Here is a 25,288-nt window from a genome sequence, read left to right as displayed (position 1 = left end):
CATTAAAACTGATTACATTATTTCAATGAATACGGTTTAAATGATCTAATTCCAGATCAGAGTATTAATCGGTAGGCAGCTTTGTTTAGTAATTGAGAAGCCAACTATCAATTTGGAACTGGAAAACCATTGCAGAATTGAATTAATTGTTCATTAAATGCTGTGTTTCTGGACATGTATTTATGGAAATTAAACTCATCTTTAAAATTCTCCTTTATGTAATTTAATTCCCAAATCAGTGTTAGGTAACCAGAATCTTTATGTAGTCTCAACCTTTAATCTTTTCCATCTGGAATCCTATACAGCCTCAAACATCTGCATGTGTTATTAATTTGGCCAAACACTAAAATGGTAAATTTGACACTAAACAGAATAGAAGGCACTACTATATAATAATAGTTTATTGAAATCTGAAAGTAAATAACTCCTTTGTATATAAAAATGATCAAATATATGAAATCAAGTATTGTTTTTACAGCTGGAAATTGAGAACAATGTTCTTGTCATTCAAGAAGTTAGTCACATTGAATTTCATCTGCGTGGAAGAGCAAATGTGTCCCATGGGATCTGAAGACCATGAGCATTTGGGGAAATGAGATTTTTTTTGTTGACAATTTTCTTTCCCTCTGCCTCCTCTGAACTACAGTTCCACAGGTGCGGCTCACCCTCCAGTAACTCACCTCACATGGCCATTCTTCATGTATGAGCCTAGACAGTGAGTGTCAGCAGGCTATTCAACACAGAGGGCACAATAATAGAGGTCCACACACATACACACTTTCCAGCAAAGGTCACTGGATAGAGATATGGAGCAAGAACCCTGGCTGATTTCTCCCTCTTGGATCAGGGGCACTCTAGCTACCATTTGGTCCATTATAGCCATCATATTATCACTCCAACGAGGCAGACTAAGAATTGAACTAGGACCTTATTTGCCTCAAGTCAACTACTGGGGGAGCTTTCAAATTTCAAATACATAGATGGTTTGTTTAATCATTGCATGATTGCATCAGCAAACACTCATTTCAACTCAAACATAAGGCTGAGCTGAACCAGAGTTATCATGCTGCATGTTTTTAAGAAAACAATCTATGCCAAATTCTGAGAACTAGTGTTTAATTCTGTTATGGTTTTATCAGAATAGTGTCCATTAGCACTTTAAAATAACAGTGCCCACAAAACGCACAAAGAAATATCAAACTCAGGAATAAAGTTCAATGGAATATTGTTAACATGTTCCAGCTTTTTTCAACATTATTACATCACTTAGTTTGGCTGCTTAACAATTCAGCCAGAAAGCAAAAACAAACATTTCATCTTAGTTCACTGCCTCAACAATAAAACCCCGATTCTTGGACAGGTTTTACCAACCGGAACATCTTGCAGTTGACTCTTGAAACCATCAACAAGTCTGGCTGTTGCTATCACAGTTCCACAAGCAGCAAGTAAACAGAAAGTACACTGGATGATAATACATCTAAGGCACATAATGAATCTGCATTCAAACCCCAGTCACCTTTTGTAGAGCATATCAAGGTGGGACAGGAGAAAGAAAGCTATTGGGTTCTTATGTCAATATTCAGTTTCTCATTTCTAAACAACCCTGAAGTAAATATATATTATATTTTGACGAAGTTTGTCGACCCGAAACGTTAGCTCTGTTTTTCTCTCCACAAATGCTGCCTGACCCGCTGAGATTGCCAGCATTCTGTGCTTTTATTTCAGATTCCAGCATCCACAGTATTTTGCTTTCGTATATTATATTTCATTGGACAAACTTAATAGGTATAAGGTATATAAATTTTCAGACCATAGAGGTACTTTTGATAAGAATCATGGAGCAATTATCAACACAGCATGTCCCATTTGTGTTGCCATTTTATTAGTCACTTACAATTCCTCTAGCAATAAGCTCTTTCATTATTTCATTTGTACCACCATAAATTGGCTGAACACGGGAATCCACAAAAGACCTGAAAAAAAAAAACAGCTGACATAAGATTTATGGTACATTTTTATGTTTATTTATTTTATATATTTTATATATTTAAATATAATATATAAATATATTTTACATATTTACGGCGAATGTTTGTGGCGGAGGAGCGGCGAGAGATCGTGACGGAGGAGTGGTGAGAGATTGTGGCGGAGGTATGGCGAATGTTTGTGGCGGAGGAGCGGCAAGAGATCATGGCAGAGGTGCGGCAGATGAGAAAACGGGGCCCAGAAGAGCAGAGGGCCCAGAGGCAGCACGGGCCAGCCCACACTGCGATGTGTGCGCGCACTAGGTCCGTGCAGTACAGCAGGTCTCCAGTCGTCCTGGTTAACACTTGCCACTGGATAAATGCCTAGCTCTGTCAAGCCCGTGTGGTGGCTGGTGTGCAACGGTCACCACACGTTAAAAAAATCCACGCACAGGCATCTTCCACCCCTTCAATTGGAGTTAAGGACTGGAATATCGGGTCCTTCATTGAAACATCTGTGAACTCATGTGGAAGCAAGTCATCCTTGCTCGAGGGACCGCCTAGGATGATGATGATGGTGCATTTTTAATGTGCAAGAATCATAAATCCAAGTAATTGTCCACTTTCAAATTCTTTGAATTAAGAATTAAAAAAAAAATAATTGCAAAACTTGTAATCTCTCCCTTGCTTTCTTTCCTCCCTTTGACAGGAACACGATTAAAAAAAACATGAAATTACCTTGTGATGCCCTATAGAGTAACTCAGATTAGGATTTAAACACTGTAGGCAGAATCTACACATGGTCTACCTTTAAAGCACATTTTGGCAACAAAAGTGGTAGATTAGCATGACACTGTTGCTTGGTAGGCATCTCTCTAGAGGCACTGACTTTTGCTGGGGTGTAGCTCCATGAGTGCACAGGGCAGGGGCACTAGACCAAGGCCTCACTCACATCCACACACGTGTACTTTTTTAGCAGAAGTGACGAGTGATCAGGAGTGGAAAGCCTAAGTGATTTTGCCCCTGCCTAGCCCAATGACAGTGTGACCAACACAATGCTTTTATCTTTACCTCAGCCAATACCAGCACAGAACGATTGAACAGGGATTTGAGTTCGTACAGCAATTGTCTTCATCAATAGGGCACCTCAGACACATCCAAATTGCTAAATCCACACGAGTTCTATTTAAGCACACAGCCTGAAGTATTTCTTTAAAATAAAGTTAATTTTGAGGGGTGAAGTAAGGCTGTCAAAACTGGGAAAGTGTAGTCTTGAAGATGCCAATCAAAAGTAAATTATGGATTATGCTGTAATCTGAAAAAGATTATAACTAATGAATTCATTCCAATGAACTGTATATTTGAACTGGAAAATGTGAATAAAAACAGGTCCACCTCCAAGCCCATTCATGTAGATTGAATTAACTGGTTGGTTGACTTTGAAGATACAAAATTTGACTTCAAACCGACAGAGGGTTTCAGATTTTGTTTTTGTGTGTGCCTTTGCCGAGGGTTGTGAATCTGTGGAATTCGCTGCCTCAGAGAGCTGTGGAAGCTGGGACATTGAATAAATTTAAGACAGAAATAGACAGTTTCTTAAACGAGAAGGGGAATTGGAGCTGAGTCCATGATCAGATCAGCCATAATCTTATTGAATGGCGGAGCAGGCTCGTGGGGCCATATAGCCTACTGTTATTCCTATTTCTTATGTTCTTAAAAAGCCAACATAACCGGGGCAGGCACGTCTGTGTGTGGGTTATCTCATTTCCTACTTTCTCCCTTCACTTAAATGTTTACACAGCACGGTTGGATTGGCAGTGGATTTAACTCTATTTGCCATTACCTTCCACTTGGCCTTAACTCTCCTCACACCAAAAATCAATTCAGTTAGTTACTTCCATGATTATGTGTGTCTAAAATGTAGCTCCCATGTAATAGTGGTTAAATAAAGATAATCTCTGAGAGATAGTGTGTCGATGTGTTTCTGTTAAGGCCAATTCAAGTCCACGAACCTCACTTTAACACCCAATGTGAGAGGTGCGAAAGTCATAAATAATTCCAACAGTCCCTAACCATCACAAGCTGCCTACCAAACCCAAACCTTTCTCAAACTGTAATACAGAATTAAGTGTTTTTCAGATACAAAGCTTTACAGCACCTCTCAGCAGTTTAAGCAAGATCACTCTCAATGCAATGCAGTTGGTTATTTCTCTCACTCCTCCCCCATAATACTTGGGATAAATATATATCCCCTAATACCACTTTATAACATTAATTAGCACAAAGTTCATAAGCGATCTCTTTGGATGGTGACAATATCCTCAGGCCAGCTGCCATTGATCGGAGCAGTGACTGCCATTGCCCGAGTCAAAGCTTTGGAATAGTCAGATTCTGGTCCTGGCCAGTTCGGGGGTTTTGACTTGCACTCGAACAGGGGAAGCAACATCAAGGAGCAAAGAATGTTTTAACCCAATGAGTAGCTAACCATATAGACCATGAAGGTCCAGCATCAATCTGGGATTATTTACTGCAGAGAGCTGTGGAGGCTAGGTCATTGAATATATTTAAGGTGGAGACAGACAGATTTTGAAGGATAAGCGAGTCAAGTGTTATGGGGAGCGGGCAGTGAAGTGGAGTTGAGGCCACAATCAGATCAACCATAATCTTATTGAATCCAGATTGGGGCCAGATGGCCTACTCCTGCGCCTATATCTTATGTTCTTCCTCAAGTGTTATGGGGAGCGGGCAGTGAAGTGGAGTTGAGGCCACAATCAGATCAACCATAATCTTATTGAATCCAGATTGGGGCCAGATGGCCTACTCCTGCGCCTATATCTTATGTTCTTCCTAGCTCCAACGGCAGCCGTATGACACGACAGTCCTCCTGGAAACACTTTCCGATTTAGGCAGAAAATGCTTGAAAACAACTTTTCCTGCAGTCCTTCTTAAAAGTGGGATTGAAGTACATTACACGGAATCTTATACTCCATCCATTTCCTCCCCTCGCCAGAAGATATTGCTTCCTTCAGAGTTACAGTTCTGCAGTTGTTGGCAGCCATATTATATCTTGCCCAAGTGGCTATTGCTCATGTTACGACCTTGATAGCATGTGTTGGCAAGCTAATTGAACGCAAGAGGTATCACAGTCATGCCCAAATCTTCCCTTATTTAAATTACACAGACCTCACACACTTCATTCTGATGGGATTAGGAACTCTGGTTGATTTTTATTCTGCCTGATCCAAGGGCCAAGGCAAGTTGTAGCACTGCCATGGCCATCCTGGCTGCGATCAACTAATTCAGCATCAATCTGGGATCAAACCTGGACCTTCATGGTCTATATGGTTAGCTACTCATTGGGTTAATCTAAAGAGTCATTCTTTATGTACAAACTGTATCAATTTAGACAGCGAAGGACTCTTGGTGTTCAGAGGGACCTGGGTGTCCTTGTACATGAATCACTGAAAGTTAACATGCAGGTACAGCAAGCAATTAAGAAAGCAAATGGTATGTTGGCTTTTATTGCAAGAGGATGAGAGTACAAGAGTAAAGACGTCTTACTGCAATTATATAGGGCCCTGGTGAGACCGCACCTGGAGTATTGTGTACAGTTGTCTCCTTACCTTAAGGAAGGATATACTTGCCATTGAGGGAGTGCAACAAAGGTTCACCAGACTAATTTCTGGGATGGGGGATATTGTCCTATGAGGAGAGATTGAGTAGACTGTCCTACATTCTTTAGCGTTTAGAAGAATGGGAGGTGATCTCATTGAAACATACAAAATTCTTACAAGGCTAGACAAGGTAGCTTGGGGCTCGGCGCTGCGGGAAGCTTGGGGCTCGGCGCTGCGGGAGGCTCGGCGGAGGTGTTTGGCTGCTCAGTGGAGGCAACATGGTGTTGGACGCATGCGCAAAAAAGGGTTAGTGTAAATTGCGCTGGGGGGGGGGGGGGGGGGGGGGCGGGCGCGGAGTCGGTGATATTTGTCCTAACTCTCGCTTTATGTGCAGAAGGGAGACTTAGTACAAATAGTCACTCTGTTAGAGGAATAAATAGTTCAGAAATGGAAGGGATCAGACAGGGAGAAGTGCAAGGCAAATTAGGATTGGTTTGGCGTATATCTGTTTAATTGCACGGAGCGTGGTAAACAAGGTTTGTGAGCTCCAGGCACAAATTGCAACATGGGTGATGATATTGTGGTAATAATGGAGACCTGGCTCAAAGAAGGTGAGGATTGGGAACCATTACTGGCTACAATGTATTCAGGAAAGATAGGGAAGTAAAAAGGAGTGGAGTCAAAGTATTGATAAAAGATTGGAAGTTAGATTAAAGGGGCTGCATGGTCCCAAAGTGTTTTACAGAGAACACTGATCACAATATCATTAGGTTTAGAACAGTTATGGAAAAGGACAAGGAACAATCAAACACAAAATACTCAACTGGAGGAGGGCTAATTTCAGTGAGTTGAAAGGGGATCTGACCCAGGTGGATTGGAGTCAAACATCGGCAGGTAAAACCTTAAATGAGCAACGGGAGGCCTTCAAAGAGGAGCTAAGTTTGGGTACAGAATAGATATATTCCCACAAGGGGGAAAGGAAAGGGCATCCAAAGCTAGAGCTGCCATTACCTCTAACAATAAGCTCTTTCATTATTTCATTTGTACCACCATAAATTGACCAACGATAGAGATTAAAATGAAACAGAAAAAGGAGGCTTATGATAAATATCAGGTTTATTACATGATAAAGCTGAATACAGAAAATACAGAGGGAAATTGAAAAAGGAAATAGAAGTGTATGAGAATAGATTAATGGGCAACATAAAAGGGAACCCAAAAGTATTTCACAAACACAAACAGTAAAAGCAAGAGTGTGACCGATTAGGAACCAAAAACGCAATCTTCTTGCGGAGGCAGCGTGCATGGCTGAGGTATTAAATAAATACTTTGCATATGTCTTTATGAAAGAAGAGGATACTACCAATGTCATAGTAAAGAAGGAGGTACAGGTTGAACCTCTCTTATCCAGGACTCCCTTATCCGGCACTACCCCTCATCCAGGACCATTCCCGGCCGGCGGGTGGCGCATGCGCAGAATGCGACCGTCAAAATCCTACTCACCAATATAATCTTTCTCCTCAATCGACTGTCTCCTCCTAATTGCCCTGCTGGAACTCCTGCAACCACAGTCCTCGGGCCGGCCGCTCCTCCCCACAGCGTTCCCTCCGGGGGTCGGGCCAACTCTTCGGGGCTGGATGACAGCCAATCAGTGCACACACATACTTACCCCAGCAACAGCACTTAAAGGCACAGTCCACCCAAGCACGTGACCACCGCATATCCGACAAAATCCCTCTTTCGGCACAGGCCAGGTCCCGAGGGTGCCGGATAAGGGAGGTTTAACCTGTAGTAAATAAATTGGATGGGATATAAATAGATAAAGAGGGGGTACGTAAAAGGTTGGCAGTGCTCACAAAAGTAGAAAAGTCACCCAGTCTGGATGGGATGCATTCTAGGTTGCTGTGGGAAGTGAAGGTGGAGATAGCAGAGGTTCTGGCCACAATCTTTTAATCCTCCTTGGATATGGGAGTGGTGCCAGAGAACTGGAGGATTGCAAATATTACACCCTGTTCAAAAAGGGGGGAAGAGGGATAATCCCAGTAACTACAGGCCAGTAAGCTGAATGTTGGTGGTAGCAAAAAGTTGAGACACAATAATCCAAGACAAAGTTATAACTGGAAAAAATATGGGTTAATAAATGACAGGATTTGTTAAAGGCAAATCATGTTTGATTAACTTGATTACATTCTTTGGTGAATTAATGGAGAGGGTTGATGAAGGTACTGCAGTTAAATTGACTTGCAAAAGGTGTTTGATAAAGTACAGGTGCAGTGTCCAGAATCCGGAACCCTTGGGACCGAGGCTGTTCCGGATTCCGTGTTTTTCTGGACTTTGAATCATCTTTCTGATATCGCGAATCCAGGAACATCCGAACCCAGGTTTAGGTATTTCTGGATTTCGGAATGTTAGAAGGGGGTGGGGGGCGGGGGAGTGGTGGTGCCGAGGAGCTGCTCGGGCCACCGGCCCCGCCGCTGCGGAGCTGTTTGGGCGGGCTCCGCCATCCAGGTGGTGTTCGGGTCGGTGGGCCCAGTCACAGAGGAGGTGTTGGGGTGAGCCGGTGAGGAGGCCCTGAGGTAAGGGCAGCGGCAGCAAGCTAAGGGCAGCAGCTGCAAGGTGAGGTCTGAGGTTGGACAGCGGCGAGGCCCCGAGGTCGGCAGATCCGATTCCGGAACATTTTACGGATTCAGGATGACCCTGCCACCAATTGGTCCAGAGTCCAGATTCCAGAATATTCCATATTTCAGAACTCAGGATTTTGGACGCTGCACCTGTTATGTATGTAACCCTTGGCAACCTGTATCACACCACCACTAGAGGGCCTACCTATTGGAGTCCCTAGGGATCCCAGCATCCCTTGGGGACACTGTATATAAGCAGGCCTCCCACGCTGTACCAACACTCTGGAGTTTAATTAAAGGAGCTAAAGTCACACTTACTCAGTGCATACAGTACTCAGATGTATCCTTTATTATGAGCGTAACAATTGGCGACGACATAACGAACAACCACGCGAAAATGCAAAGAACTGTTGGTATCCTGGAGAAATTCTCTGAAGGGGACGATTGGAAGATCTTCGTGGAGCGACTCAACCAATACTTCGTGGCCAACGAGCTGGAAGGGGATGAGAACGCTGTCAAATGAAGGGCGATCCTCCTTACCATCTGTATGGTCTCATGAAGAATCTTCTAGCTACGGTGAAACCAACAACCAAATCCTATGAAGAATTGTACAGGCTGGTCCGGGAGCACCTAAATCCGAAGGAAAGCGTTTTGATGGCGTGGTATCGGTTCTACACGTGTCAACGGTCAGAAGGCCAGGAAGTGGCGAGCTACGTCGCCGAACTAAGGCGCCTTGCAGGACATTGCGAATTCGATGGATTCCTTGAACAAATGCTAAGAGACCTTTTTGTGCTTGGCATTGGCCATGAGGTTATCCTTCGCAAACTATTGACTGTTGAAACACCGAATCTGAGCAAAGCCATAACGATAGCACAGGCATTTATGTCCACCAGCGATAACACCAAACAAATTTCGCAGCATAAAGAGGTTTCGGCAAATGCTGTACAAAAAGTAATGTCGTTTTCAATCAGGAATGCATATGGCAGAACGTACACGCCTGCAGCTGCACAACCTCAGATGACCCAGAGTCCACCATCAATCGTTGATGCGAGGCAGTTAACACCTTGTTGGTGTGGAGGTGATCATCGGGCCCATCAATGCCGCATCAAGCACTATGCATACAAAGGCTGTAGAACAATGGGACACCTCCAGCGAATGTGCAGGCGAGCTGCAAACCCTGCAAACCACCATGTTGCAGAGGAAGATCAATCTTTGGTGGATCAGGCTGAACTAAAGACTCGAACCGAGGAGACAGAAGTGTATGGGGTACACACCTTCACCACAAAATGTCCACCAATCATGTTAAAAGTTGAACTGAACAGAATTCTAGCATCCATGGAACTGGACACGAGTGCGACTCAGTCTATAAGCAAAAAGGCCTTCGACAGGCTGTGGAGCAACAAGGCACACAGGCCCAAACTTAGCCCCATTCACACCAAGCTAAGAACTTACACTAAAGAGCTGATCCCTGTTATTGGCAGTGCAGCAGTAAAAGTCTCCTATGATGGAGCAGTGCACGAACTCCCACTGTGGATTGTGCAAGGGGATGGTCCCACAGCGTTCGACAAAAGCTGGCTGGGAAAAATCCGCTGGACTGGGACAACATCCGAGCGCCTTCGTCCATCGATGATGCCTCATGTGCCCAGGTTCGGAGCAGATTCCAGTCATTGTTTGAGCCAGGCATTGGAAGTTTCTCGGGGGCGAAGGTGCAGATCCACTTGGTTCCCGGTACACGACCCATCCACCACGTGGCACGGGCGGTGCCATATACGATGCGAGAGAAAGTGGAAATTGAGCTGGACAGCTGCAGCGAGAAGGCATCATCGCGCCGGTGGAGTTCAACAAGTGGGCCAGTCAGATTGTTCCGGTTCTCAAAGGCGACGGCACGGTCAGAATTTATGGGGACTATAAAGTAACGATTAACCGTTTTTCGCGACAGGACCAGTACCCGCTACCCAAGGCAGACGACCTATTTGCGTCCCTGGCTGGAGGAAAGACGTTCACCAAGTTGGACCTGACCTCGGCTGACATGACGCAGGAGCTGGAGGAATCTTCGAAAGGCCTCACCTGCATCAACACGCACAAAGGTCTGTTCATCTATAACAGATGCCCGTTTGGGATTCGTTCGGCCGCGGCAATTTTCCAACGGAACATGGAGAGCCTGCTAAAGTCGGTTCTATGCATCGCGGTTTTCCAGGACGACATACTGGTCACAGGTCAGGACACCATCGAACACATGAAGAATCTGGAAGAGGTTTTAAGTCGGCTAGATCGCGTGGGACTGAGGTTGAAATGCTCGAAGTGTATTTTCCTGGCGCCAGAGATCGAGTTCTTCAGAAGAAGAATCGCGGCAGACGCCATCAGACCCACCGACACCAAGACGGAGGCCATCAAGAACGCACCGAGACCACAGAATGTGACGGAGCTGCGGTCGTTCCTGGGACTCCTCAACTATTTCGGTACTTTCCTACCCGGGTTAAGCACCTTGCTAGAATCCCTACATGCGCTACTGCGCAAGGGAGACGACTGGGTATGGGGGAAATCACAAGAGGCTGCGCTTTTGAGAAAGCCAGAAATCTGTTTTGTTCCAACAAACTGCTTGTTCGGTATAACCCATATAAACGATTAGTGCTAGCTTACGATACGTCGTCATACGGGGTTGGGTGTATGTTACAACAGGCTAACGAATCGGGAACATTGCAACCGGTCGCTTATGTGTTCAGGAGATTGTCCAAGGCCGAAAGGACTTACAGCATGATTGAAAAAGAAGCTCTGGCTTGCGTTTACGGGGTGAAAAAAAATGCACCAGTATCTGTTTGCTCTTAAGTTTAAGCTTGAAACTGACCATAAGCCGCTCATATCGCTATTCTCAGAGAGCAAAGGGATTAACACCAATACCTTTGCCCACATCCAAAGATGGGCGCTCAAGCTGTTGGCATACAACTATGTAATCCGTCACAGACCAGGCACAGAGAACTGCACTGATGCTCTCAGTCGGCTGCCATTGCCCACTACCTGTTGGAGTCCCAAGGAATCCCAGCATCCCTTGGGAGCATTGTGTATAAAACAGGTCTCCCACGCTGTACCAACAGCCTGGAGTTTAATTCAAGGAGCTAAGGTCACACTTACTCATTGCATACAGTACTCGAATGTATCTTTTATGATGAGCATAACAGCACCTGTACCACAACTTGGGCTGGATTTTTGGGTGAAAACACAAGCGATACGTGAAAATTACCATTTTCGCTGCGTTACCGATTTAAGGCCCAACTTTCAGCACTTCGTGTCTGCATCACAAGGGGAGGTGTTGCCCAATTACTCGCGGTGCAAAAACGCGACCCTCGCCAACTTTAGTGCGGGGCCGGGAGCGTTGCGAGGGATTGGGGGGGGGGGGGGGGGCGGGTGGCGAGGGAGGAATTCAAAAAAGCATTCAAAATACATTACCAAGATCCTTACCTAACAGATCAGGGCATGGTATACAGGTCGGGTGAGTGCCGAAACTCAGACGGTAATGTAATCCGAGTCGTTACACATCCGGCGCAGCTCTCCCCGGCGGTGTTTCCAAGCGCCGCCGCAAACAAGGGACCGAGGATCGCGACCGGGCTTTCGCCATGGAAGGTCAAAATGCGGTGAAAACCCGATCGCAAAGCACCCGAAAATCCAGCCCAATAAACTTGCTACCAAAATTGATACCCAAGGGATTAAAGGGGCAGTGACAGCGTGGATATAAAATTGGCCAAGGGACAGAAAGCAGAGAGAAGTGGCGAACAGTTATTTTTCAGACTGGAGGGAAGTATACAGTAGTGTTCCTCAGAGGTCTGTATTAGGACAATATGTATTTAATATGTATTAATGACCTGGGTTAGTGGACAGGGCAAATTTTAAAGTTTACAGAGAGGAGGATAGTAACAGACTTCAGGAGGACAGAGAGACTGGTGAAATGCACAGACACCTGACAGATCAAATTTAATGGAGAAGTGTGAAGTGATACATTTTGATAGGAAGACTGAGAGGCAATATAAACTAAATGGTACAATTATAAAGGAGGTGTAGGAACAGAAAGACTTAGGCTTGTATGTACACAAATCTTCAAAAGGTAGCATCACAAGTTGAGAAGGCTTATAAAACCATATGGGATCCTTTGTTTTATTTATTAATAGAGGCAGAGTACAAAAGCAAGGACTTTATGCTAAACTTTTATAAAACACTGGTTAGGCTCCAAGCTGGAGTATTTTGTCCAATTCTGGGCACCACATTTTAGGAAGGCTGTCAAGGCCTTGGAGAGGGTGCAGAATAGATTTATTTGAATGGTACCAGGGATGTAGTACTGCAGCCTTCAAATACCATTTCTGTTCTTAGAAAATAAAACTAAATCTGACATACTGTGACCAACAGCACAATAGATTTACCAGCACATTTTCAATGGGCATTGGAGAGTACTTTGAGCAAAAAGTACTTACCCATGACTTCCTTTTCCCTTTAAAGCAACTGAAAAGATCACATAAATTAGGACTTACTTAGCAATTGGGTATTCCCACATGTATCCCCATCCACCGTGAAGCTGTACACACTGGTTGGCTACATTATTCTGGAGTTCAGAAGCCCTATTAAAAAAAAGTTAAATGTGTGCATTATTCTTTCAAATCCAGACACACCATTGATACAGCTGTCAATCATCACTAAGACCATCTCATTACCAGGTCATCTTCCCAGAAACACCAAGTGTCTTTTTTTTCCCAATTTTCTCCTAATGAGATACATTTCAATGGGTATGGGGTGCCCTCCTCTACCCTGGTGTAAATGTCTTCATATGCGAGCACAGACAGTAGTACCAGCAGGCTATTCCATCAGCCAAGCTCCTGTCTGCACTTGATACCCAAACACATACATTTTCCTGGGTGATTGCTCCCTCCCTAACCTCGGTGTGCTCAAGCCAATGGTATCACATATCACCCCATCCCTGCCCAGTTGCAATCAGCACATGCCAGAAACTGAACTTGGAACCATGTGGGGTGGGACTCAGTTACACCTTGCATTAAACATCTGACCTACTGGGGAAACTCACTGCATGTTCTCATTTACAGCACATATTTTTAAAAGCTTGGAATAGATTTAAATATTCAGCAGCATTGCAAGATCTACAAGTTAGCTTTTCAAAGTATTTTATCACTGAGGAACAGAGAGATACTGCTGCAGAGCTGGAAAATTCTGTCCACTAACCAGGCAGGACAAGCTATTTAAAACTTTGATTGTGACAAGACTAAAAAAGCAACTCAACAGCATCAAACTTACATCACTGTGTTTGCATGTATCCTCTACAGTTTCTTTTTCTGTTTGCAAAGTTAGACGACCTTTATTCTGTCAATTTTTTTTTTTTTGAAAGAGGTGAGTTTTGTACTAGTCAAGGTGCTGGGGGTGAAAAATGTTCCAACAGCGACCCGAGTGTCAGCATCAAACACTCCCAAATCATGTACAGACTAAAGTTCCCTCTACTCTGCCCAGAAAATTGCTTCAGCAACCCATGAACATCATACACTCCTGCACCGAGACCCTTTTTCCCCACACGCTGACCTGTCACTTCTCTGAAGGAAATTACCCATTTAGTACCACTAATATGCTGTGGGTCCATATCGGAGGTGAATTCCAGCTCTTGCCTACACCACTTCTCATCTACACCAATAGTGAATGTTACTTTTTAGAATTTATGTTCATTGGTACAAAGTTTCTCGTAACAGCTTTTAATCAAGAGAAAAGTCAATGCTGGGTAAAAGATGTACACAACTTTCTAAACCCAGCTGTGTGATTGGGACAGGGTGGGGCAAGAGTGTGGCAGAGCCCCAAGAGAAAGTTACCTGGCTGAGCTCACGGTCATGAAATATGGTGTAGCGCAAAGGAGGAAGAAGAATGGACAGACAGAGAGGAGAAAAGCAAATAACCTTTGTTTGAAACATTTTCTGGAAAGTTTAAAGAAAAGTTGTGCTTCCGAAGTGGAATTTTCCATAAAAAGGCACAGCACTGGTCAGTTGATCTATAGATTCCTCTTCATACAATCTGGTGAAGGATTTTAAATAGTTTCTGGGGAACCAAAAATAATCCAAAGAAAAATATTCCCACAGATGCTTCCTTATTTCAAATAGACACTGAAACGTCTTTGATGCAATTAGTCTGTCTAATCATATTTTACAGCAAACATTCTGCAGGAGGTCTGGTACGGTGGCCAGTGAACACAGAACTTGCCACTTCCTCATGTTTAGTTTGACATCTGATTAACTTTTACTAACCCTTGCCACTGGATCAAGACCTAGCTCTGTCAAGCCCGTGTGGTGCTGGTGTACAATGGTCAGCCCACGTTAAAAGAATCCATGTACAGGCATCTTTCACCCTTCAGTATGTAGTTCGGGACAGAGATTGTCAGGTCCCTCATTGAAACACCTGTGAACTCATCCCTTTTTGCTGTGGAAGCTGGTCATCCTCGATACGAGGGACTGCCTAATACTAATTCTGTTTATACAATAATCATTTGCTTGTTGAGTTAAATGTACAACAACTAAATGAAACAAATTGAGTTTGGACAGTTTCAATCCAGTTCCAAGTGGATGCTTTAACTAAAAAAAACGACACAAACTGCTGAAACAGAGGAGGTACAGAGCTGACACCACGAGGAACTAAATTGATTTAAGATCACGGAATTAGCTTGGATTAATGGCTAACTCCATTGATGTGAGTGCAGCTGCCACACATTCCCTCACTAACTCCTCCCATTTACTTCTCCCTATTTTACTGACATAGTTTTTAAAAACCTCACGTATCAGCTATGTATTTAAAGCCTTTTTTCTAGATCATTGAAGCATTAAATACATAACTGTTACATACAACGGTTCAGCAAAGGTTACTGCAGGAAACCATTTAGACACAATGGCCTTGAGCCACTAAAAGCTCTCTATAGTTCCATAGTAACAAGATACGAGAGGCCTCTCTGTTTAAACAAGCAGCTTTTAACTATTATATATTGGACTGTTATCCCAATAGTTTTCACAGTGCTATGATTAGAAATAAAATAGACTGCTTGAAATAGACTACTACTTTAAACAGAGTTTGAATTACTTGTTTAATGTACACACAGTTCAGATTGCCTTTAATAAAAACACTGTCTTTGGCTGGGCCAAATTTGTCTTTCTTTTTAAAATATCAGTACACTATGTGTGCTTCTGCTTGTGAGACTACAAGGAGGAGGGTGGGGGGGGGGGGGGGGGGGGGGGAGGTCTCTGGAACCCCTCCAGTGCCCCACAGATTTCCTCCCTCATACATGCCATTTGGCCTAGCAGATTTGTCTGTCTTCAATCCTTTCAGCTCAACTATTTCTCTCGGATAATGTACTACAAAATTTGCTCAGCAGGTTATTGTTTTCCTCTTTAATGAATACTTGTAGAAAATATTCATTAATATAACTTTTATATTTTCATATTCACCACTACCGTTACCGTTTAAAATTCTACATTCCTTTCTAAATGCTGTGTACTATTTGATACTGGAAGGATGTTTTAATATTGGGTTTAACAGCTTTTTCTGGTTCATCTTTTGCACCTCTAATCTCTTGACTTTACAAAGTATCAACAACAGAGACAGGTCATTCAGCCCAACAGGCCCATGCCGGTGTTATGCTCCACACGAGCCTCCTCCCACCTCTTCATCCCACCCCATCAACATAACCTTCTATTCCTTTCTCCCCCATGTTTATGCAGCTTCCCCTTAAATACATCAATACTATTAGCCTCAACTACACCCTGTGGTAGCGAGTTCCACATTCTAACCATTCGCTGGGTAAAGTTTCTCCTAAATTACCTATTGGATTTATTATCTTATATTTATGGACCAGTTCTGGTCTTGCTCGCAAGTGGAAACATTTTCTCTATGTCTACACTATCAAACACCTTCATAATCTTGAGGATCTCATTTAGGTCACCCTTCAGTCTTTTTTCTAGAGAATAGAGCCCCAACCTGCTTAATCTTTCCAGATAGGTATGATCTCTCAGTTCTGGTATCATTCGTGTCAATCTTTTTTTCACCTGCTCCAGTGCCTCTATATCCTTTTTTTTAATAATATGGAGACCAGAATTTGTTTGAAAAAATTATAACACTACCTTGAGCTCTCCCCTTCTTTTCCTTGATAGAAAGACTATCATTTTCTTTTTCCCATTTAATTATTCCAAGCCAACCTTCTTCACTCGACCAACATTATCAAAACATGAGAGATTAACTAGTTATTTGCTGTTTGTCGGACCGCGTGTGTAAATTGGCTGCTGTGTTTGCCGACACTTCAAAAGTACTTTATAGGCTGTGAAGAGCTTTGGGATGTTTTGAGGATGTGAAAGGTAGTTCTTTCATTAGCTCCATTTTGGAGATTGTTTTGTTCAGTTTACAATGGGCAGACAGAAGAAAGATGCAATTTAATGTGGATAAGTGCAATATAACATATTTTGGGAGAAAAACAAGGAATGGGAATATGCAGTCAATGGAAAGGCACTGAAGGGTGTGGATGACGAGAGAGCTTCAAATACATAATTCCCAGAAAGTGTAAGCAGATAGAGAAAGCCACAGAAGAGCACATTGAGTTTTATAAACTGGGGCAAAGAATACAAGAAATAATGAGAAACTCATACAAAACATTGGTTTGATCACATTCAGTGTAATGTGCGTAGTTGTGGGCATTCCATTGTAGAAAGCACATTAAAGCCATAGAGAATGTACAACGTAGATTCACCAGGATGATGCAGGGGTGGAAAATAACAGATACTGGGGTTATTTCCACAGAAGCAGGGGAGGTTAAGGGGAGATTTAATAGAGGTTTCTAAAATTATGAATTTCATTGAATCATAGAATGGTTACAGCATGGAAGGCAGCCATTGTGTCGGCTCTCTGCAAGAGCACCTCAGCTAGTCCCACTCCCCGCCCTGCCCCCGTAAACTTGCAACTTTCTTTCTCTCAGGTAATCATCCAATTCCCTTTTGAAAGCAGTGATTGTGTCTGCCTCCACCACCCTTTCAGGCAGTGCATTTCAGATCCTAACCACTCGCTGCGTAAAAAAGTTTTTTCTAATGTCGCCTTTGGTTCTTTTGTCAATCACCTTAAATCTGTGTCCTCTGGTTCCCGATCCTTCTGCCAATAGGAACGGTTTCATTCTATCTATTCTGTTTTCAACATCTCTATCTCAATCTTCTGTGCTCTAAGGAGAACAACCCCAGCTTCTCCAGTCTATCCACGTAACTGAAGTTCCTCATCCCTGAAATTCTCATAAATCTTTTTTGCACCCTCACTAAGGCCTTCACATCCTTCTTAGGGCCCAAAATTGATGGCCTTACCGCCCACTGCCGCCAACATCCCTCTTGAAGTTGCACCCAGTGCCACTTTCCATTTGGTGTTGAGCGGGAGCGAGGGGAGAACCGCTGGAAACTGCCCACTGACATCAGTGGACAGCCGAGTGGCGCAACTGACCTCCCGCTCACCAAGATACAAAATTGATGCAGGCGGGAGTCAGCGTCAGAACGGGAAAGACTGCTGGCTGGAGGCTGTTCTATCCCCAATGATGAATATGAAGAGCTGACAAAAAAACGTTAGTAAACATTGTTTTAAATTTTTCTTTGTAGTGACTTACCTGGATAGGGTCCCCTGAAGGTGTTCCGATGGTTTTTGTTTTTTTGATGATTTTTGTTTTCAAGTCTTCGATGGGCCCGACTCTATCCTCGGCGGCACTTGGGCAGCAAGCGCCTTTGCCGCTGAGATTCAGAACTCCCGCCCAGATTGGCGGCGTAAGTCCCTCTTTTTCCACCCGCCCCCCCTTTCAAGGACCCTTTTTGACGAAAACCCCGCCCAAAGTACCGTCAGGTACCTTGGCAACCATCGGCGGTCCTTTGGACGGCACTTGGGCAGGCGGGAGCTTTCACTAATTTCGGCCCCTTAAAGTGCGGTGCCCAGAATTGAACAGAATACTCCAGTTGAGGCTGAACCAGTGTTTTATACAGGTTCATCATAATATCCACACTTTTGTACTCTATACCTCTATTCAGGAAGCCCAGGATCCCATAAGCTTTTTTTAAAAAAAATTGCTTTCTCAACCTGCCCTGCCACCTTCAACGATTTGTGCACATAAAGCCCTAGGTTTCTCTGTTCATGCACCTCCTTTAGTTTATATTTCCTCTCCTCATTCTTTCTACCAAAATGTATCACTTCGCACTTATCTGCGTTAAATTCCATCTGCCACGTGTCCGTCAGCCTGTCTATGTCCTCTTGAAGTCTATTATAGAATCATAGAAATTTACAGCACGGAAGGATGTCATTCAGCCCATTGTGTCTGCGCCAGCTCTTGGTCTGTAGCCCTGTAGGTTACGGCACTTCAAGTGCACATCCAAGTACTTTTAGAACGTGGTGAGGGTTTCTGCCTCTACCACCCTTTCAGGCGGTGAGTTCCAGACCTCCACCATTTTCTGGGTGAAAAAAAATTCCCTCAAATCCCCTCTAAACCTCCTATCACTATCCTCCTCACTGTTCACTATACTTCCAAGTTTTGTGTCATCTGCAAATTTTGAAATTGTGCCCTGTATGCCCACATCCAAGTTATTAACATATATATCAAGAGAAGCAGTGGTCCTAGAACCGACTCTTGGGGAACACCACTGCATACCTTCCTCCAGTCTGAAAAACAGCCGATCACCACTACTCTTTGTTTCCTGTCACTTAGCCAATTTCGTATCCATGCTGCCATTGTCCCTTTTATTCCATGGGCTTCAACTTTGCTGGAAAGCCTATTATGTGGCACTTTGACGAACGCCTTTTGGAGATCCATGTACCCCACATCAACTGCATTGCCCTCATCAACCCTCTCTGTTACCTCATCAAAAAACTCGAACAAGTTGGTTAAACAATTTGCATTTAACAAATCTGTGCTGGCTTTCCTTAATTATTCTACACTTATTCAAGCGACTGTTAATATTGTCGCTGATTATTGTTTCTAAAAGCTTTCCCACTACTGAGGTTACACTGACTGGCCTGTAGTTGTTGAGTTTATCTTTACACCTTTTTTTGAACAAGGGTGTAACATCTGCAATTCTCCAGTCCACTGGCACTACCCCCATTTCTAAGGAGGATTGGAAGATTATGGCCAGTACCTCCACAATTTCTTCCTTCACTTCCCTCAATGTCCTAGGATGCATCCCATCCGGTCCTGGTGACTTATCTACTTTAAGTACAGCCAGCCTTTCTAATACCTCATCTATCAATTTTGATCCCATCCAGTATCTCCCCTATCTTCTCCTTCACTATGCCAATGGCAGCATCATCTTCCTTGGTGAGGACAGATACAAAATATGCATTTAGTACCCTCAGCCACACCTTCTGCCTCCATGCGTAGGTCTCTTTTTTTGGTCCCTAATCGGGCCCACCCCTCCTCTTACTACTCATTTACTATTTATATGCCTATAGAAGACTTTTGGATTACCTTTTGTGTTAGCTACCATTCTATTCTCATACCCTCTCCTTGCTCCTCTTATTTTCTTTTTCACTTCTCCTCTGAACTTTCTATATTTAGCCTGTATTTAGATGTATTCTCGACCCGACATGTCATACACGCTCTTTTTCTGCTTCATCTTACTATCTCTCCTTCATCAGCCAAGGAGCTCTCACTTCAGTAGCCCTACCTTTCCCTCTAGTGGGAATGTGTTTACCCTAAATTGTTCCCTGTCCTTTTCCATAGCTAATCTGAACTTTATGATACTATGATCACTGTTCCCTAAATGTTCAACCGACACTTGCTCCACCTACCGCATTTCCCAGAACCTGATCCAGCATTGCCTCCTTCCTCGTTGGGCCGGAAACGTACTGCTCAAGAAAGTTCTGCTGAACACACTTCAGAAATTCTTCTCCCTCTCTGCCCTTTACACTATTACTGTCCCAGTCTATGGGCCCAAGTTTCCACACGATAAAAAACGGGCGCCCCTCCGAGCTGGGCACCCGTTTTTCGCTCCTAAAAAAAAAAAATCGCGATTCTGGAGCGCCCTGCAGCTCCTTGTCTGTTTGGCGCGGCACCCAGGGGGGCGGAGCCTACACTCGCGCCGATTTTGTAAGTGGGAGGGGGCGGGTACTATTTAAATTAGTATTTTTCCTGCCGGCAACGCTGTGCGTGCGCGTTGGAGCGTTCGCGCACGCACAGTGTGAAAAAAACATTGGCATTCGGCCATTTTTGTAGTTCTTTGTAGCTGTTTAATTTTTGAACATTTTTTTAATAAAAGCACATTGCCATCAGCACTTGCAGCCTTCTCACTGTCTCCTTCTCCCCCCCCCCCCCCCGCGGGAAGAACAGGCGCCTCCTCCCCCCCACCATGGGAAAGAACGGGCGCCTCCTCTCCCCCCCCCGCAGGAAAGAATGGGCGCCTCCTCCTCCCCCCTCCCCCCGTGGGAAAAACGGGCGCCTCAGGCTGACTGCAGAATTCTCCGTGTCTGAAGCACTTTTACACAGGTAGGAAGATGGTTTATTTAATCTTTTCTTTGCTTATAAATGTTTATTCAGGTTGGATTTATTTGTATAATATTTGTAGAAGTATAAATAAGGATCTTTTGTCGAATGAGTTCCCTCCCCCCCCACCTCGTTCTGGACGCCTAATTTGTAACCTGTGCCTGATTTTTTAATGTGTAGAACAGGTTTTTTCAGTTCTACAAAAATCTTCACTTGCTCCATTCTAACTTAGTTTGGAGTACATTTTCACTGTGGAAACTTTGAAATCAGGCGTCAGTGGCCGGACACGCCCCCTTTTGAAGAAAAAATTCTGTTCCAAAGTAGAACTGTTCTACCTGACTAGAACTGCAGAAAAAAAAAATGGAGAATTGCGATTTCTAAGATAGTCCGTTCTCCACTAGTTGCTCCTAAAAATCAGGCGCAAATCATATGGAAACTTGGGCCCTATATTAGGATAATTGAGGTCCCCCATAATCACTACTCTATAGCTCCTGCATCTCTAATTTCTCAGCAAGTTTGCTCCTCCATAATTTTCCCACTAGTTGATGGACTATAGAATACACCTAGTAGTGTAATGACACCTCTATTCTTTTTTTACTCTAGCCATATAGATTCTGTCCTTGGCCCCTTCAGGACATCCTCTCTCTCCAGTACTGTAATATTCTCCTTAACCAATATTGCCACACCACCTCCTATCTTTCCTTCCCTATCTTTCCTGAATACCCTATATCCAGGAATATTTAGTACCCAATCCTGGTCTTTTTTGAGCCAGGTCGTGGCGATAACGGAGACATCATATTTGCACCTGCAGCTCACAAAGCTTGTTTACTATGCCTGCATTCACATACATGCACTGTAAACCTATCTTAGATCATCCTATGTCCTCCCTTAGTCTGACCCTACCTAATACCTTACTATTTCTTACTTTAGTGCTATCAGTCTCTCCCAATCCTTTATGCCCTTTATTTCTCCTTTCTAATGCTACATCCTGGTGCCCATCCCCCTGCCAACTTAGTTTAAACCCTCCCAATGGCACCGGCAAGCCTCCCCACGAGGATATAAGTTCCGGCTCTGTTGAGGTGCAACCCGTCTGGCCTGTACAGGTCCCAGCTCCCCCAGAACTGGCCCTAATCCCCCAGAAATCTGAAGCCTTCCCTCCTGCTCCATCTCTCCAGCCACACATTCAGCTGCTCTACCCTCCTACTTCTATACTCATCTGCGCATGGTATCGGGAGTAATCCAGCGATTACTACCTTTGAGGTCCTGCTTTTTAATCTCTTTCCTAGCTCCCTAAAATCTGCCTGTAGGACCTCATCACTCTTCCTACCTACTTTATTGATACCAATATGGACCAAAACCTTTGGCTTCAGTGGGCTTGGGAATTGAAACTGAACTGGTTCTCGGTGTCGCTCTGCTCGTCAAAATACTTTCGTGTTGCCTCTCAAGCATACAGATCCACTGAACTGGCTCAGTGCATTTAAAAGGCTACAGGAGGGGGCAGTTGATCTGACAGCAGAACACAAGACCTACAAAATGGTCTACACTTCCACTGGGTTTACAACACAGGAGGCCGCCATTCAGCCTATTGTGTCTGTGTTGGCTCTTTGCTAGAACAGTCCAAAACTAATCCCACTGCCCTACTCTCTTTCCATAGCTCCATGTGTTCCTCTTTCTCCCCTCTCCCCCGCAGAATGTCCTGCAGCCGCTCAGTGATATCCTTAACTCTGGCACCAGGGAGGCAACATACCATCCCGGAGTCACATCACGTCAATTTATGGAGCAAATAGGGAAAGCCTATTTCCTCTGGTTGGAAATCAGTGACGAGGGGTCATCAATACCAAGAGAGTAAGCAGAGATGTTAGAAGAAAACTTTTTACAGAGGGTTTCTGGAGGATGGCATGAGTGCTTGAATCAGAGACCATTGCATCTTTTAAGGGAAAATTGGACAAATATTTGAAACAGAGGAACACATGGAGCTATGGAAAGAGAGTAGGGAAGTGGGATTAGTTTTGGACTATTCTAGCAAAGAGCCAACACAATAGGCTGAATGGCCTTCTTCTGTGTTGTAAACACAGTGGAAGTGCAGACCATTTTGTAGGTCTTGTGTTCTGCTGTCAGATCAACTGCCCCCTCCTGTGGCCTTTTAAATGCACTGAGCCAGTTCAGTGGATCTGCATGCTTGAGAGGCAACACAAAAGTATTTTGACAAGAGCAGAGCGACACCGAGAATTCAGCTTCAATTCCCAAGCCCACTGAATACAATTTTTAAAAAACATTCACGAGACCAATTCAAAGACCATATTTTATAATCGTTTACTTCCATTCTCCAGTAGCTCTATTAGCGGCAATTCAGAAAGTGGATGCCTGACCTTCTACACAAAGAACAAAAAGCATTTATTGCACTTCAAAACACAATTCATTGTGTGACGTGCTTGGGATGTTGGCAAGAAGATCTTAAGTGTAGTTATGCATTCCTATGTCTTAAAATATCCTTTGAACCTGATAAAGAACAAACATCATTATAGCTCAATCAATCCCTGAAATTTATATTTTGTACAACTTTTGCAAATGCCGTTCTGTAAAACAAGCATACTGATGATAATTAGTTCCACATTTGGAATCATGCCCTATTGTTCCATGGCCAAGGAAATTGCCTCAACTCCAGCTGCGGAATTTCTCTCCCCACATCACATCACTTTTCTACCCACCAGTTGCTGTGTTTGGTACTCACTCTGCGCTCAGTGCCTGCTCACTGAGTTTACCAATCAACAACTTGTATTTATACAGCACCTTTAACATAGTAAAGCAGCCCAAGGCACTTCACAGGAGCGTTATCAGATAAAATTTGACACCACACCACATATGGATATATTAGGACAGGCGACCAAAACCTTGGTCAAAAAGGTACGTTTTAAGGAGCGGCTTAAAGGAGGAGAGAGAGGTAGAGAGTTGGAGAGGTTTAGGGAAAGAATTTCAGAGCTAACGGTCAGCTAAAGGCACGGCCGCCATTGGTGGGGAGAAGAAAATTGGGGATACACAGGAAGCAAAAAGTGGAGTAACGCAGAGTTCTCAAAGGGATGTAGAGCTGGAGATCGCAGAGATAGGGTAGGGTGAGGTCATGGAGGGATTTAAAAACAAGAATGAGAATTTTAAATTTGAGGCATTGCTGGACCAAGAGCCAATGTAGGTCAGCGAGCACTGGGGTGATAGGAGAATGGGTCTTGGTGTGAGTTAGGATATGAGCAGCAGAGTTTGGATGAGCTCAAGTTTACGTAGCGTCATCATCATAGGCAGTGCTTCGGAATTGAGGATGACTTGCTTCCACTCGGTGAGTTTTCAGGTGACTGGAGTCCAATGCAGTCTCTGACACAGGTGGGGCAGACAGTGGTTGAAGGAAAGGGTGGTTGGGGAGCCTGGGTTGACACATGCTCCTTCCGCTGTCTGTGCTTGTTTTTGGCAATGGGACTCGACGTGTTCCGCGCCCTCATGGATGCTCTTCCTTCACTTTGGGCAGACTTGGGCCAGGGATTCCCAGGAGTCGGTGGGGATGTTGCACTTTGTCAAGGAAGCTTTGAGGGTGCCCTTGAAGCGTTTTCTCTGCCCACCTGGGGCTCGCTTGCCATGTCAAAGCTCTGCGTAGAGCGCTTGCTTTGGGAGTCTCGTGTCGGGCATGCGGACAATGTGGCCCGCCCAACGAAGCTGATTGAGCGTGGTCAGTGCTTCGATGCTGGGGTTGTTGGCCTGAGCGAGAACACTGACGTTGGTGCATCTGTCCTGCCAATGTATTTTCAGGATCTTGTGGACTACATTACGTAGGGTAGAGGATGATAGGCTGGCAAGGAGTGCTAAAGTCAAGTCTGGAGGTAACAAAGACATGGATGAGGGTTTCAGCAGATGAGCTGAGGTGGGTAATATTAAGAGATGGAAGTAGGCGGTCTTGGAATTTAATAAAGGAGAGAGAAAACAGGGAACTACAGACCAGTTAGCCTGACACCAGTCATAGGGAAAATGCTAGAATCTATTATTAAGGACATGGTAACAGGGCACTTAGAAAACAATAATAGGATGGGGCAGAGTCAATACGGATTTATGAAAGGGAAATCATGTTTGACAAATCTGTTGAGAGTTTTTTGAGGTTGTAACTAGTAGAATAGATAAGTGGATGGGGTGTATTTAGATTTTCAGAAGGCATCGATAAGGTGCTACACAAGAGGTTATTAAACAAAATTAAGGCTCATGAGATTGAGGGTAATATACTAGCATGGACTGAGGATTGGTTATCGAACAGAAAATAGAGAGTACGAATAAACGGGTCATTTTCGGGTTGGCAGGCAGTAACTAGTGAGGTGCCGCAAGGATCATTGCTTGGGCCCCAGCTATTCACAATCTAATATATCCAAGTTTGCTGATGATACAAAGCTAGGTGGGAATGTAAGCTGTGAGGAGGATGCAAAGAGACTTCAAAGGGATATAGACAGGCTAAGTGAATGGGCACGTACATGGCAAATGGAATATAATATGGAGAATTGTGAAGTTACCCACTTTGGTATGAAAATAGAAAAATAGAGTATTTTTTAAAATGGT

At 44.0% G+C, this 25,288-nt stretch overlaps 1 protein-coding gene across 2 annotated transcripts in view; it reads right to left on the bottom strand.

Annotated features, from left to right (window-relative positions):
- kansl1l (KAT8 regulatory NSL complex subunit 1-like) overlaps positions 1-25,288 on the bottom strand; it is a 321,460-nt gene that overhangs the window by 179,842 nt on the left and 116,330 nt on the right. The window contains exons 10-11 of one of the 2 annotated variants that reach the window (XM_070876272.1): positions 12,717-12,803; positions 1,895-1,973 (exon numbers count right to left, since the gene is read on the bottom strand). In XM_070876272.1, the coding sequence (XP_070732373.1) occupies positions 1,895-1,973; positions 12,717-12,803 (166 nt within the window). Of the gene's footprint in view, positions 1-1,894; positions 1,974-7,081; positions 7,217-12,716; positions 12,804-25,288 lie in introns of those variants that run through there. The other variant, XM_070876265.1, reaches the window with a different exon arrangement.

Source organism: Pristiophorus japonicus, chromosome 3, assembly GCF_044704955.1.
Source record: "Pristiophorus japonicus isolate sPriJap1 chromosome 3, sPriJap1.hap1, whole genome shotgun sequence".
Lineage (NCBI taxonomy): Eukaryota > Metazoa > Chordata > Chondrichthyes > Pristiophoridae > Pristiophorus > Pristiophorus japonicus.
The sequence above is the reverse complement of the archived record's forward strand: the minus strand, read 5'-3'. Positions and strand labels throughout refer to the sequence as shown.